We start from the raw sequence: 17,519 nt of genomic DNA on the forward strand, positions 1-17,519 counted from the left end.
ATTCTACAATAATATACTTTACCATTCTATAATAATGTTAATATAGTTTTTTTATCCTGGATTTTTTGGGTCGATCGAAACAGAATTGGGTAATTCCATACTCGTTAACTATCCCAATGCTCTCTAAGAAAACTACTTGCAGTTTTGAGCCTTACACATATGTATTTATCCCGCCAGTTTTCCTAACAGACTCTCCCACGCCTGATAGTATGCCAAAATATAAAATTTTATTCGACCAATCGTCGTAATCCAATTAAAGAAAAGACCCAAATTGAACATCATAATAGATCTACAAAAAATAAATCCAGATTATCGTTATTAATCATTTGCCGCGTGACAACAATAGGGTAATCAGATGGCCTTTGATGTGAGCATGGTATTGCGTGACACGGTGTTCTACAGGCCACACGAAGGTTTAGGGTTAGCCCTAGCCTCGACAATGCCCTCCTGTCATGTTAAACAATGGGGTATACGTGTCTTTTCAATTTAAGCAGCTGAAGTTTCATATGTGTTATAAGGTATAATACAATTCAATAATGATGTTGAGCATGTTTGATTCATTTTCCAATGAGTTAGAACAAAAGCACACGTTATCTTTAAGCGTGCGTTAACAAACTTAACAAACTGAGCACTTCTTCGCTTTCTTTTACGTTTAGAGACATTCAACAAATCTGTAAGTGACAACCATCATGTGAGAACATTTTCGGTTTATGTTGAAGAAGTACTTTCATCGAAAAAAATGACTTAGTTTCATGTTATGGTCATGTGCATTAGAGTCATCAGGTCATTACATTCACCTTTCTGTTTTTTTTTAGTTTACGAAGGCCTCGTACCGAATGGCTGTATTATGGGTGTAATTCCATCATTGACCATTAAAGCTATTTGATGCGTGTGTAGTCTGTGTGTAATAATTGTATTTCTACTTTTGTGTCTCTAGATCATTGTTGTTCAGGCCCTTGCCTTTTGTCACTAAACAAGGCTATTTTTTTAAATTCTCTTTAGCTGAGCTTGTCACTGTAATTATTGGCGCAATCACGACTTAAAATGTGTTCAAATGTCATAAATGACATGATTTAGAAACGAATTAATTACCAAGTTCAATCTAGCTATTTAAAGAGCTGAAACCAAGAGGTCCGGATGTGATACTCAGGAGCAGAAAACAAAAATAATTATCCTATATTGAAATATAAACTTGTACGAGTTCATGAGGGTGACCCGCTAATAATACTACCTGTATATGCATAGACCTCTTGGTTCTTAAGCGTGCTCTATACAAACACTGGGTCTAATCATATACTGAGTGTACCATTTCCCCAGTACTGCCACTTCAATGCCGAGGAGGGAAGGAAGCGACTGCTTCCAAATGTAACATCAACAAAATCCGAACTTAAACAGCGATCGGATAATAGAATAAAACTTGTATCAGTTTGAATGTGAAAATGTGAAAGGCATCATTTAAAAAACAACAATATTACAACATAGAACTAATGACCTGCTTATGAGACTCATATTTTGCTAAAATGAACATGCCACTTTTACCTCTGCAGGACTCATGTTCACAGATGGTGTCATATACATATACTTTAACGTCTTTTGGTATGCCGTGTTCGGGATGGAACCCCGATTGAACGTCCGCATCTGAAGAAAACGTAAACCCTACCGATGAGTGACCGGGGCGGTTTATTCATTTATTTTATGTTACGCTTGTGAATTTTGGAGCTTTTGTAAAGCTGGTACTATGAAATGAGTTCATAGAAAAATTCTCAAAAGATTCTTTGTATTAAAATAATCACTTGTAACTGTACAAAATGTGGTAAATTAAGTCGATTTTCGCTTTATATGACAATATGTGATGTATTTGTAAAAATGTTTTTACTCCATCAATAAAAAGAAAATTGCATTTGTACCAAACATTATTAAGCTTGCGATATGAAGCGGAAATTAGACTCGACTAGAGTTGTAAGTGTTCCAATGTATACCGTGGCACTATGTAACGATATGCAGGATTCAACGAACTATGGTTATTTCAAGATATTTCATAGATATAAGTACTTTTATTCCAATATTTAAGATTAAATTATTTGACATATTTATTGGATATTGGAAAATAATATACACTCAATGAGTCCACTTGGTTTGTCTTACATGAGAGCTCTGGGTCTGTTTTTTATTACAAACAAAGTCAATGATATTGTATGTCTAATGTTCGCCGAGGCTGCTGCTGCTGCTAGAAGCTCTGAAACAGCGATTATTACAACAACAGTTAAATGTTATTTAGCAGTTTCTACACAAATTATTGTTTTAAAAAATGGTGAATCCCAAAGAAATTATAAAGCAATGTAATTTTATGGAACACACATGATTATTGTGTCTACACACATTTTAACTAAAATCTGTATAAACATATGATATATGTGATTAATCTTTACCCCTTAATTGTCGTTGTATGCAACGCGGGCTAAAAGTATATGCACAAACACACAGAGGGATTGCTGTGAAAGACGGATGTCAATTCTTTCTATATACAGTAATAAGAAAAATTAAGGAAATTTCCCAACAAAAGAACTATTCATTCTTCTTGAGCCAAATCATGTTATGGGTCGCAGGTTTGGGGCTATAAATATATTTATACTATAGAGAGAGCTCAAAACCAATCTGATAAAAATAATACAAAAAACGTGTATTACCCTTGGTTGGTTTAAACAGTATTTATTTATTTTCTATAACAAATAAACATTTACAGCATACACATATGATATATAGAAATGAGGAGAAAGCCATTGGGTTGTATGAAACTTCTATTTTCTGTAAACAATACTATAAATGGATAAAAATTACTCTTGGTTAATGTGGACGTCAGCTACTATGTGTTACTTAATTTGTTAAATGTACTCATTTTTAATAACAGATATCCGCAAAATTGCTACAAGATAATTAAATCATTAGATGACTCCAGACGGAATTGTAAAACTACCAGAATAAAATTATTGTTTTTCACATAAAGCTTTGGATACATTTGGATTGCACAAGATGTATGAAATATATATTTGTATACATTTACTTTTAAATAAACAATGTATAATTGATTGTTTTGTTCAAAATTTGCAAACTTTTCTTGATATTTATTCATGAAGTCACCATTACAAATGTTAAAACCCTTTTTTAATACAAAAAGATACCTAAATTTGGATTTTTTTAAAAATATAAGATACACATGACAATGAGAGAAAGTGTAAAGCATAAAACCATATCCATGAAATGAAGACTTAATACATAGTTAACCTTTCTCTTACAAAACCATTTTAAATTAAACAACCGGCAGCAGTCTATTCCGCTTAAGGAGTCCCGCCTTCGTTTAATAACCGAAGTTTGATAAGATGATAAGCTTCATCAAACACCTCGACAAACCTGTTTCCAACGTAATGTTTTGTCAGTGCTCCGTCACATGGCCGTTTTGTGAAAAGATTTGTCGAAGTGTTTAAAGAAACTTGCTCTTAATCAAACTCTGGTAAAATACCGAAGGCGGGTCTCTGTGAGCTGGGTAGACTGCGCTATGATTAATTTAAAATGGTGAAAAAATAGTGAAGCTATCTTTGTTTAATCTCTTCATTCGAAGCAAAATATTGCCCTCCGACGTATCATTTATGGCGCAATTTATCACGTGGTATACAAAAAACTGGACTTGTAAGTCTCCGGTTATATTTACGACTTTTGAGTCTCCGGTTATGTTTACGTCTTGTGAGTCTCCGGTTATATGTACGACTTGTGAGTCTCCGGTTATATTTACGACCTGTGAGTCTCTGGTTATATGTACGACTTGTGAGTCTCAGGTCATATGTACGACTTGTGAGTCTCATGTCATATGAACGACTTGTGAGTCTCAGGTCATATGTACGACCTGTGAGTCTTCAGTTATATTTACGACTTGTGAGTATCCGGTTATATGTACGACTTGTGAGTCTCAGGTCATATGTACGACTTGTGAGTCTCAGGTCATATGAACGACTTGTGAGTCTCAGGTCATATGAACGACTTGTGAGACTCCGGTTATATGTACGACTTGTGAGACTCCGGTTATATTTACGACTTGTGAGTCTCAGGTCATATGTACGACTTGTGAGTCTCAGGTCATATGAACGACTAGTGAGTCTCAGGTCATATGTTCGACTTGTGAGTCTCAGGTCATATGTACGACTTGTGAGACTCCGGTTATATGTACGACTTGTGAGACTCCGGTTATATTTACGACTTGTGAGTCTCCGGTCATATGTACGACTTGTGAGACTCCGGTTATATATACGACTTGTGAGTCTCCGGTTATATTTACGACTTGTGAGTCTCATGTCATATGTACGACTTGTGAGACTCCGGTTATATGTACGACTTGTGAGTCTCCGGTTATATTTACGACTTGTGAGTCTCAGGTCATATGTACGACTTGTGAGACTCCGGTTATATTTACGACTTCTGAGTCTCCGGTTATATGAACAACTTGTGAGTCCCAGGTCATATGTTCGACTTGTGAGTCTCAGGTCATATGTACGACTTGTGAGTCTCAGTTTATATGTACGACATGTGAGTCTGCGGTCATATGTACGACTTGTGAGTCTCAGGTCATATGTACGACTTGTGAGTCCCCGGTTATATGTACGACTTTTGAGTCTGCGGTCATATGTACGACTTGTGAGTCTCAGGTCATTTGAACGACTTGGGAGTCTCAGGTCATATGTACGACTTGTGAGTCTGCGGTCATATGTACGACTTGTGAGTCTCCGCTTATATGAATGACTTGTGAGTCTGCGGTCATATGAACGACTTGTGAGTCTCCGGTTATATGTACGACTTGTGAGTCTCCGGTTATATGTACGACTTGTGAGTCTCCGGTTATATGTACGACTTTTGAGTCTCAGGTCATATGTACGACTTGTGAGTCTCAGGTCATATGAACGACTTGTGAGTCTCAGGTCATATGTACGACTTGTGAGTCTTCAGTTATATTTACGACTTGTGAGTCTCCGGTTATATGTACGACTTGTGAGTCTCATGTCATATGTACGACTTGTGAGTCTCAGGTCATATGAACGACTTGTGAGTCTCAGGTCATATGAACGACTTGTGAGACTCCGGTTATATGTACGACTTGTGAGACTCCGGTTATATTTACGACTTGTGAGTCTCAGGTCATATGTACGACTTGTGAGTCTCAGGTCATATGAACGACTAATGAGTCTCAGGTCATATGTTCGACTTGTGAGTCTCAGGTCATATGTACGACTTGTGAGACTCCGGTTATATGTACGACTTGTGAGACTCTGGTTATATTTACGACTTGTGAGTCTCCGGTCATATGTACGACTTGTGAGACTCCGGTTATATAAACGACTTGTGAGACTCCGGTTATATTTACGACTTGTGAGTCTCAGGTCATATGTACGACTTGTGAGACTCCGGTTAAATGTACGACTTGTGAGTCTCCGGTTATATTTACGACTTGTGAGTCTCAGGTCATATGTACGACTTGTGAGACTCCGGTTAAATGTACGACTTGTGAGTCTCCGGTTATATTTACGACTTGTGAGTCTTAGGTCATATGTAAGACTTGTGAGACTCCGGTTATATGAACGACTTGTGAGTCCCAGGTCATATGTTCGACTTGTGAGTATGAGGTTATATATACGACTTTTGAGTCTCAGGTCATATGTACGACTTGTGAGTCTCAGGTCATATATACGACTTGTGAGTCTCCGGTTATATGTATGACTTTTGAGTCTGCGGTCATATGTACGACTTGTGAGTCTCAGGTCATTTGAACGACTTGTGAGTCTGCGGTTATATTTACGACTTGTGAGTCTGCGGTAATATGTACGACTTGTGAGTCTCCGGTTATATGAACGACTTGTGAGTCTGCGGTGATATGAGCGACTTGTGAGTCTCCGGTTATATGTACGACTTGTGAGTCTCAGGTTATATGAACGACTTGTGAGTCTCCGGTTATATGTACGACTTGTGAGTCTCCGGTTATATGTACGACTTTTGAGTCTCAGGTCATATGTACGACTTGTGAGTCTCCGGTCATATGTACGACTTGTGAGTCTCAGGTTATATGAACGACTTGTGAGTCTCCGGTTATATGTACGACTTGTGAGTCTCCGGTTATATGTACGACTTGTGAGACTCCGGTTATATGAACGACTTGTGAGTCTTAGGTCATATGTACGACTTGTGAGTCTCAGGTTATATGTACGACTTGTGAGTCTCCGGTTATATGTACGACTTGTGAGTCCCCGGTTATATATACGACTTGTGAGTCTCAGGTCATATGAACGACTTTTGAGTCTCAGGTCATATGTACGACTTGTGAGTCTCCGGTTATATGTACGACTTGTGAGTCTCAGGTGATATGAACGACTTGTGAGTCTCAGGTTATATGTACGGCTTGTGAGTCTCCGGTTATATGTACGACTTGTGAGTCTGCGGTTATATTTACGACTTGTGAGTCTCCGGTTATATGTACGACTTGTGAGTCTGCGGTCATATGTACGACTTGTGAGTCTCCGGTTATATTTACGACTTGTGAGTCTCCGGTTATATGTACGACTTGTGAGTCTCCGGTCATATGTACGACTTGTGAGTATGAGGTTATATATACGACTTGTGAGTCTCAGGTCATATGTACGACTTGTGAGTCCCCGGTTATATGTACGACTTGTGAGACTCCGGTTATATGAACGACTTGTGAGTCTTAGGTCATATGTACGACTTGTGAGTCTCAGGTTATATGTACGACTTGTGAGTCTCCGGTTATATGTACGACTTGTGAGTCTCCGGTTATATGACCGTCTTGTGAGTCCCCGGTTATATGTACGACTTGTGAGACTCCGGTTATATGAACGACTTGTGAGTCTTAGGTCATATGTACGACTTGTGAGTCTCAGGTCATATGTACGACTTGTGAGTCTCAGGTCATATGAACGACTTTTGAGTCTCCAGTTATATGACCGACTTGTGAGTCCCCGGTTATATGTACGACTTGTGAGTCCCCGGTTATATGTACGACTTTTGAGTCTCAGGTCATATGTACGACTTGTGAGTCTCAGGTCATATGTACGACTTGTGAGTCTCAGGTTATATGAACGACTTGTGAGTCTCCGGTTATATGTACGACTTGTGAGTCTCCGGTTATATGTACGACTTGTGAGTCCCCGATTATATGTACGACTTGTGAGTCTCAGGTTATATATACGACTTGTGAGTCTCAGGTTATATATACGACTTGTGAGTCTCAGGTCATATGTACGAATTGTGAGTCCCCGGTTATATGTACGACTTGTGAGACTCCGGTTATATGAACGACTTGTGAGTCTTAGGTCATATGTACGACTTGTGAGTCTCAGGTTATATGTACGACTTGTGAGTCTCCGGTTATATGTACGACTTGTGAGTCCCCGGTTATATATACGACTTGTGAGTCTCAGGTCATATGAACGACTTTTGAGTCTCAGGTCATATGTACGACTTGTGAGTCTCAGGTTATATGTACGACTTGTGAGTCTCAGGTTATATGTACGACTTATGAGTCTCCGGTTATATGTACGACTTGTGAGTCTGCGGTTATATTTACGACTTGTGAGTCTCCGGTTATATGTACGACTTGTGAGTCTGCGGTCATATGTACGACTTGTGAGTCTCCGGTTATATTTACGACTTGTGAGTCTCCGGTTATATGTACGACTTGTGAGTCTCAGGTCATATGTTCGACTTGTGAGTATGAGGTTATATATACGACTTGTGAGTATGAGGTTATATATACGACTTGTGAGTATGAGGTTATATATACGACTTGTGAGTCTGCGGTTATATATATACGACTTGTGAGTATGAGGTTATATTTACGACTTGTGAGTCTCCGGTTATATGTACGAGTTGTGAGTCTCATGTCATATGTTCGACTTGTGAGTATGAGGTTATATATACGACTTGTGAGTCTCCGGTTATATGTAGAACTGAAGAGTTACTGTTGAGTACGTATAGTGGAAGGGAACATGTCAAATTGTTTGTAATATAGGTATTGTGATGTTGTATCTCTTCTTTACAATCTACAATATTTTATTTCGTAGTTTCGTGTTCATTTTCGTGATATGTTCCGATGCTTAATTGACGTGTTACCTCATCTCTGACTTATTTTTGTCCATGACCATAATTGTTTTGGATTTATCCACATTTTTAATAACGACACTTTCAGCATAAGCTACTTTTAACGGTTTAGAAGTTTTAGGGCGGAAACGTTTCTGTTTCACAGAATGTGGTGATTTTTATTCTGCACAAACGTTGAAAATATTTGTTATTATTAGATACGCAATATCCGTTAAACCGTCAAGTATTGTTTTAGTTACTTTGCCGTAATTGCTTAAGCATTTCAGTCAGGTATGTGGAATATGTTTATTGTCATGATGGTAGTATGGTCTTTGACCTAAATACTGTGTTTTTACGTTAATTATTAAAGCGTTTGCTTTGTTATATTGGCATAATTTGGCTTACTATTATAGTATATATCAATAAACTATATTAATTATACGTATAATTATATTGAAATTACTCCAATATAGGCGGTAACTGAGATATGCGCTTTGAGTGACTCGCATGAAAACGATCTAGTGTTTTCCCTAGAAGGGAAACTTGGTATGAAGCAAGCTTATGTAAAGACATACTTTGGCATTACATTTGGGGCTACTGGTGTCAAGTTCAAAGACGCTGTTACTATAACCGAAAAAAGTGTTCAACTCAATTGGCGTATGGGGAGCGTATGTGAAGCTGTTCATTGAGATTGCATTGGGGTTTTAGGGGTCAAGGTTAATGGTATTGTTATGAAAATATAAAACAACCCTAAAGCACAATAAAGGAATTATTGTTTTCCACTTTTTAACCTAGGATAAATTAACACCCTCGATCAGTATAAAAACTCATTTAAAGTGGAATCCATATACTGATTAACTTAATTTGTTAATCTTTGTGGGACGGATAAGTGGAATTTTACAAGTCACAATTGTGAACATATTGTAAACAGGGAGTGTTTTCCACACATTTTATTCCTAGCCAGTAATAAAGTTATTTATGTGAACATTCTGCAACTTAAATGCGAACATTCTGCGAATTGAAACCCTTTCCTTTGATAAACTGACCATTTTATATGTTCTAATTGTGAACTTTATGTTAACTTTAACATTTTTAAAGTTATAACCGTTAACATTCTGCGAACAATTATTTTATTGTGAACTTATTGCGAATAGCAGTCCTATGTGTGCGCTGATTATTCGCATAAGCTGCGAACATTCTGCGAATGATACCTGCGAACACTGGTGTTCACAATATATTCACAAATTGTTCGCGAGTTGTTCACAAAAAGGCATTCATTCTGTAAGGGTATTGTGTTGTGGTGAAAATTGATTTTTAACAAGCGCATATGGAGATGTACGTTGGGATTGAGTTAGGGGCCAGTTTGATCAGGGTCAAGGTCAATGTTGTTGTTTCAAAAAAGGGAAAAACAACTGCTTCCGCTTATAACTTTAAGTTAGGAATGATGTAAAGTTATGAAACCTGATGTATAGCAAGCTCATGTGGAGTTGTATCTTGGGTGCATTTGGGGTTGGTGTGGTCAAGGTGGCTATTAATGACAATAGAAACATAGCTTTCAATCTGTAATTTGAGTTTATGATGTGAAGTGTTCAAACTTGGTTTGTGGAAAAATATCTTGCAATTTGGGTGAATAAGGTCAAGGTCATTGCTGCTAAAGGCTTTTTCGGGTGAATAACTTCAGCTTAGAGTGACATGTAGTCAGGTGATGAAATCAAATGAAGTTTAATTCAAACATATTTAATTGCCTTTTTTATTTCAACATGATCGGTATTTACAACAATGGTATAGAGTATACAGAAAGCAAATGGGTTGGACGCAAGTTCTATCAACATTAGTAACGTCTTCACCATTCCCTCAATTTTTAAAAGTAAAAAGTTTATGCAGATATGTAGTTATGGTCGCAATTTGGTTTGGTGCGAACACAGTTCTTGTCTGAATGTCTAAAGATACTGGACACATCATAATTTCCTGATTTCTTGAAGCCTATAGTACCGTCGCATTGTGGTGATTCTGGTTTTTAATTAACCAGATGAGCAAACTCTGACTTATGAAATTTATAAAAGTCTTAACTGGTCAGCATAGGTATATGCTTGTATTAATAATCACGTACGCGATTATCTAGTTCCAAAAATAATAACAATGGGTTCCTTGAATATAGGAACCATGTAAAACGTGATTGTTATTGTCAGCGAGAAATATTTTGGAATAGTACACGGGATTTTAAATATAATATCATTTTGGACAGCCTACAAAGGTGGAATTCGATATTATTATTTTATCGGATCTAAGGATTGCGTGCTATAAATAACGGACCTATACCGTGAATGGTGGCATTATGATGCGTGATTCTGATCGTTAAGCTTCTACCGTTTCGAAACTGATAATGGAACAAGTCATTTTATGGAACTCCATTCAATACTTCAGATAAAGTATTAGTTATTAATTTCATGCGGTTTCGATAATTAAAAATCCATGATCTTAACTATAGATAATCGTAGAAATATTTGATGGTTATCATTCACAAGTCTAACTCGTTGTGTACTACTAGTATCAACATTTTAATGACGAACCTAACCATTAACACAATGAACTAATCTGGGTGAAACAAGTTAATTGATAACGAGCGATATATACACCATATAAGCCATGCACGCGGTGCCTGACAAACTCATTTATTGGAATTATTGTGGGCACATAACTGCATCCACAAACACTTAACATAAGTGAAAACCTGTCTCACTTTTGGATGTAATGAACATGTTGGCAAACATTACTACGGTAAAACGGGATAAAATTTGAAATTCTCGAAAACCGTTGAATACACTAAACTTTGAGTTTATACCTTCAGAGTTGAAAACGGTTATGGAGCATTTCTTGTTGTGTATATGATGGTATCACGTTCATCTCTCTGACAGATACCTATGTCTCTATTCGTTACTTGAGTATCGAACCTTCTTACATTCATTATGGTTATAATGCATTTATTTATAGAATATAATAATAAAATGTTATTCGACGCAAAAACCTGAAGGCAGAAACATATGTATAATTACCTTAAATTTAACATATTTACACACTTTTATTTTAAATTATCATTTCAGAACAATAATCTGAAGTAAAGTTATTGTAACATTTAGGTTGCTGTTTTGCCACTTCATGCATTTATGCAATATATTATTTCCATGGAAAGTGATATACATGTACATATCCATCATTTAAACCCCAAATTTTCTAAAATGACAAAAAATCTCCAAGGGTTACAATCTTGGATAACATTTTACGGAAACTGGCTGGGCTGGTTCTCGACCCGGCTCTCAGAGCCACCACTCGTACGTGTGGTCGTGCATGGTACGAGATCTGTCATCTTCTCTGTCTTTCTCCTGGCTTTCAGAGCCAACTTCGTTCATGCGTATGTGGTCGCGTATGATACGAAAACTATCTAACTCACTATATCTCTAACCAACCTTTAATTTGCCTCTGTTCGACTTCTATCTCTAAATCCCTTACACTTCTCTGTCTTCATCGTACTCTATCAACATATTATAATAGTACCTTCTCAACTGCTCTATTCTTCATATTTATCTCCTTTACCATTTCAACCATCTCTTTTCATTCATCCTTTTTATCCGTTTTCTTAATGTTCCCTCATCTCTTTTATCACCCCTCTTTCTAACCCCTTTATAACTTCCCTCTCTCTCATTTTCGTCATCTTTTCTAAACTCTCTCATCACTCTCATTTTATCTCTTCATTTGCACTCTCTGCCCCCTTATCTCTTCTCATCCTCCTTTTCTCTCTCCCTCTCTCGTTTTCCTTCTTATTCCGTCCCTCATTCCCCTCCTTCCTTAACTCTCCCTCTCCTTTTCCTATCTTATCTATCCCCTTTCCTTCCTTATCTCCCCCTCCTTCTCTCATTTCCCGTCTTATCTCCCACTCCTCATATCTCTTCCTCTCTCCTCATATCTACTTCTCTCCTCTGCCTCCTTTATTTCGCTCCCTCTCGTCTCTCCCTCCTTATATATTTCCTTTCCCGTCTCACTCCCTCTTTTTCCGTCTTATCTCTCGCATCCCCCTCTTTATCTCTCTCCTCTCTTTTCTATACCATTCCTCAGCCTCCCTATTCTATCCTCACACCTTTCCTTCATCTCTTTTCATACCCTTCCCCTTTAAAACTCTCCTCTTTAGATATATTTTTTTCACCCCTCAGTGCTCCAGCCACTATTTGAAAAGGGCAGGGTGGAGTTTTGAAAAGGGCAAGCTACATGAGTCGTGTAGGGGCGATTGGGGGTGGTTGTGCCCACCCCTGTCACAAGGTTGTTTGTTTGTTTTTTGTTGTTGTTGTGTGTTTTTTTTTTTGGGGGGGGAAGTGTCTCACCCTAGAATTTGTTTTGTTTTCATACTCAATTTAAATCATTTTCCATGATTTTCAGACTTGAACAAAATGGGTCTTTTTCTCAAAATTTAGAAGGGTGTGTTTTAATATCAAAATTAAAATTTGTCTTATTGTCTGTGGTATAGTGTGATTGTACTAGTCTGGAGTCTTCTTTAGTGCAATGTCACATATTTCTCCTAAAAATCATGTAAAATGAAGAAAAAAACAAAGACAGTTATACATTTGAAGCAATCAAATAAATAAATACACAAAAACAAATATGTAAGGGACGAATCTTAATGTTGTACGTTCAGGATTGGGTACGAATGTTACATTCAGCCTGGCTGTTATTTAATTGTCTTTGGTAAAATAATGTTTAATATGCTGATGTTTTAGAATAAAATGACAATAAAAATCACTGCCATTGCTTAAAAAATCACTTATAAAACATAGAACATTGATAAAATAACTCCGAAATTCGTTCTGACAACGCGGTTTCGGATCTCTTTTCATCCTATCATCGACATCTTTTCTCTTTAACTTAATGTTTTTAATTCCAAGTCACTATGTTTGTTATTCATGACGCAAAGTTTCTTGTTACGTGAAATTGAGACACAGGTGCTGGGGTGGTAGAGGCGGTGACTGCAGATCCAATGATTTGGCAAAAAATGTAACGGCGAGTTCCATTTTCATGACTTTATCTCGAAATATTACTATCAAGCTACGCTTTCTGATGAAATTGTCACCTTGCGAATATCATCACACGGTCGGTGTCAGTAGTAATGAAAGTTGAGGGAATTTGTTAATTAATTTTTTGCTTATTGTCATCGATGAACGGATAAGTAGAGAATGTATGACTAGGCACTATACCTCCTAGTCCTTCGAAATATGACCATATAAACATGTTAATGTTAAGTAACATATACTTCTACCCCAAGATCTAGTGAAGAACAGAGAAATAAATGCTACACGACAGTCGGAGCCGTGGGGACACCCTAGATGTCAATACATCGCAGGTCTCGTGGCTTTTTTTAGCCCAATATTATTCTTTTGGCAAAATCCCCACCAACCGGTTGGGGTAAAATCCCTCCCTTGACTTTACAGTTTTGTTCAAGTTACACTGGGGGTTGTGATGGGGTCAAGCCATAACGCAGCCAGTATAAGGCGCGGGCAGATAAATTGTCTAGTAATAAGTATATATATGAAATATTCTTCAATATTCTAATAATAGTAATGTTCAATTTGATGTTTCGGTAACATCAAATACAATGCACTAACACTGTGCAAGTCATAACTTACCATAATCACAGATATAGTAATCATATTGTCATTGTACTGTTAATAATGTAGAAATAGCAACAAAACAACCAAACTGCAGTAAGCACATTTATTTCCAAACATAATGGAAAAATGCAGGGAAAATAGATACATTCAGATAATACTTAAAATATTTCCATAACTTAATTACTAAGTTAATAGTATTCCTATAGATGACCTTGACCAACATACTTGTAAATGAACAGGTTCCATAACAATAATTCAAGGCTGGTATTCATAAAGTATCTTCCAAACTTTAATAAGTCATTCTTTTACATTAAGTATCTCAATGGTAATTTAAGTAAATAACCAGACTTAAAATGTTTTAGGAATACCTGAATCATATCAACATTAATGAAATTTAAAGAAATAACATTTTCTGAAAATACCTAAAATGACAGTGTATATTGCATTATAATCTTAAATTGACAAGCACTTCACGGACATATTCAAATTGTCTCTGAGAAATGCAGCGGTCTGTGACCAAGCATTCTTGGTCCAAAATAAGATTTTCAACATCAGGTAATTTTCTTAACAAGTACTCATATATTTCACCACTAATAAATACAGTTAATAAGTTATAATTCATGACTAAGCACTACACACAACACCAAAGCCACAAGACTGTAATAATAACTGATCGAAATTAGCACAGCACAAGCGCGTAAAACCAAAGCAAGCCTGTGCTTTATTATTTTTTGTTTATTCTGTTTTTTTATTCAGGCTTATTAATAATAATTTGAAAATTTATATCATGAATGAAGTCACAGACATGAAATAACGGCTGTATTTGTTTTTTATATGTAACTGGTACAATAAGTTTTGGCATGATTTCGTAGGTAGAAAGCATTGTAATTTGTATGCACTTTCAGTTATGTTTAAAGTATTTAGCTCCGTAAATTATCAGAATGGTATTTATGATATAAATAGAACATCACATTCATGGTAATTCCATACAAATTTATGGAACTTGTTTAATAAAAGTTATAAATGTCGCCAAGGCTTGCTTTATCAATATCAGAATTGGTCCCATGAGTTTTGTATGGAATTACCATGAATGTAATATTCAGGATTATCTTAGAGCATTTCAATCACTGCTACATATAAAGTCTTGTTCAGTATTGCACTTGGAGTAATCTCCCATGGATCATGAAATCATTCGGTTGTGGATGGTCTGGAGGTGCGAGGCGTGAACATTGACAGGGATTACCTGCCCCTGACCCCCGGGCATTGGCACGGTGACACGCCCCACCAGCACACTATCACCAGTCTTCTCATGTAACACCTGCGTATAAGACATTCCTTTATTAAACAATGTGTTAAATATGCTATTTCTTGATTCAACGACAGCACTGTACAAACATCTGTTCATGAAACTAACTCTTCTTCCCATACACCTGCATTAAAGATGCACTCTTACTCCCAAATAACATTTACCACAATTAATATAATTGTTTTAATATACCAAAAAGGATGCATAAAGTCGAAACCAATGGTTTTTATGAAGGATACCGAGTTTTATTTAAAAGAAAGGAGCGGACTCACCAATCGTTTATTATTTTTGCGTTTTCAGCTATTAAATACATGGTCACAATCAGTAATTATTATTTTCCATAAATGCATCATTTAGGAAGAAGTTAAATGTTTATCACTCAAAATTTGTTTTTTTTATACATGTGTATGTATTGATTTATACATACACATGTATTGATTTTGAATAAGAGTGTCACTTTAAATGTCACACTGAACACATGTGAATACACATCACTTTAGATCTTTTTTTTTAAAGAAACTGGGCCAAATGAATTTGTCATCATTTTACAGCCCTTAACAAAAATACATGAAGGCATACATACCCGGGCAAACTCTGGTGTAGGAAACACAGAGAAGTCTGTTCGTACTTGACCGCCCGTCCGGTTGGCAGCTAACAGAGTGGTCACCTGGACCTGCAGCTGAAATACACACATGGACATGTCACACTGTATTTCACTGGCAGGATAATTGGTAAACATGAAACGTAACAAAAGATACAAGATACAAGAATCTTTATATAAAGTCAGGTATATGTACAAGAAACATTAGCTCAATGAGGTATTTTCCGACATGAATAACAAACATACATAAAATATCAAAAATGGTCGTTTGATTTTCGAAATGTTTTGTCAGTTGGGTATATAAAAAATAACATCACAGTAGTCCACTCACAGTGCACCACAAATGCTATCTACAGGTTGCTATATTCACTGAACATCTTTCTTAACTATAGTTATTGAGACAGAACTGTTTTTCAATTAGATTTAAATTGACCTTAATATAGGGTTATGTTTTACATGAGCCTGCTTTCAACTGGGTTAAATATACCTTCATATTATTCTCAACTCAGTTTTTGTGTAAAACTTGTACTCAATTTTTATCATCAATGAGTTTAATCTGGAAGTATATGACCTCAAATGCAATCCCAAAGTAAAAAGTGTCATATTGAATTTTATATATACCAAGTTCCATTGCTATGATTTATTGAAAGAAGAAAAGTTTCATCACAATCTCTCATTGCTAAATACAGTTAATATCAGAAAACGCCAATATACCAACCACATACCCTAATCTAATAACCAGGACATCTTCTAAAAAAAAAAATTGTAAATAAAAAACCTTGTAACAACTGTACATGAAAGTACCATTGTGCTACTGTTAGTGTTTATGTTTGTGCATGTTTGTTAGTGTGTATACATACCTCTTGCGTGCGTTTCTCCAGGAGTGTGAGGGTGGCCATGTTCTTCACCAGCTGTTGTTTGGGGCTCATGGATAGTGACACCGGGGCCTCACCTGCACAAGAGAGATCTTACAATATTGCAGCCTAATAGGCTATATTATAGTCAACAGGTACAACAGGTACTCAGATGTTCTCCATGAAATTATAATCAACAGTGCCTGGATAAAAGAGAGGATTGTTAAGACTTTCAACAAAAACATTGCCCCTGCATCCCTTAACTTTGCACTCTGGCGAGCTAAATACCATGAATAAAAACACACACCATGCTGGGTAACAAGATTAAATATCTAGCCAATTTGGACTTTTATTGAACAATATTTTGTAGATTTAATTGTATTTTGGCATGATGAAGCATTTCTGCCACATTTTGACATATCTATGACTGATAGATTCTTAATTTATTTAATACTCCAATGACAAGTTGCCAATCACAAGGAGTATTTACAAATTACACTCAAACTTGGAACATTTTATATCTGGCCCGGAAAATATGCAAGAACAAAGTGACTAACAATTTTCCTTGATTACAGTCGAACCAGTTGATATGAATTCACTTGGCTGAAAAATCCTCGTTAGCTTGAACTAGATGTAAAGGATCAATTAATTTAAACTAAAGATAAACAACCGCGCTTGGCTCGAAATTTACGAGGCTCGAGGTATTTTCACCGGTCCCTGGGAGTTTGAGCCATCGGGGTTTGACTGTATGATTTACAGCCAGTGCACCACGAATACTATCTACAGGTTGATATATTCATTGCATATCTTTTTTAACTAAAGTTATTGAGCTGAAATTGTTTTCCAATTTTCTGAGTGTACCTACCTGGCTTCCTGTTACTGATGTCCACCACTCGTGGGCAGCCACTCATAGAGCTCACCGTCTGCAAACACAGGGAAAATAACATGTACTAGGCTTGCTCAGGAAATTT

The 17,519-nt window shown here is 36.6% G+C and overlaps 1 protein-coding gene across 4 annotated transcripts in view; it reads right to left on the bottom strand.

Annotated features, from left to right (window-relative positions):
• Positions 1–13,876: 13,876 nt before the first annotated feature.
• Positions 13,877–17,519, bottom strand: part of LOC128211361 (dynactin subunit 1-like) — a 31,516-nt gene continuing 27,873 nt past the window's right edge. For all 4 annotated transcript variants that reach the window (XM_052916070.1, XM_052916071.1, XM_052916067.1 and 1 more), the window contains 4 exons: positions 17,414–17,471; positions 16,555–16,646; positions 15,677–15,772; positions 13,877–15,105 (listed from right to left, as the gene is read on the bottom strand). In XM_052916070.1, coding sequence (XP_052772030.1) covers positions 14,968–15,105; positions 15,677–15,772; positions 16,555–16,646; positions 17,414–17,471 — 384 coding nt within the window. In that variant the 3' untranslated portion in view covers positions 13,877–14,967. The remainder of the gene's footprint in view (positions 15,106–15,676; positions 15,773–16,554; positions 16,647–17,413; positions 17,472–17,519) is intronic.

Source organism: Mya arenaria, chromosome 12 (genome assembly GCF_026914265.1).
Source record: "Mya arenaria isolate MELC-2E11 chromosome 12, ASM2691426v1".
Lineage (NCBI taxonomy): Eukaryota > Metazoa > Mollusca > Bivalvia > Myida > Myidae > Mya > Mya arenaria.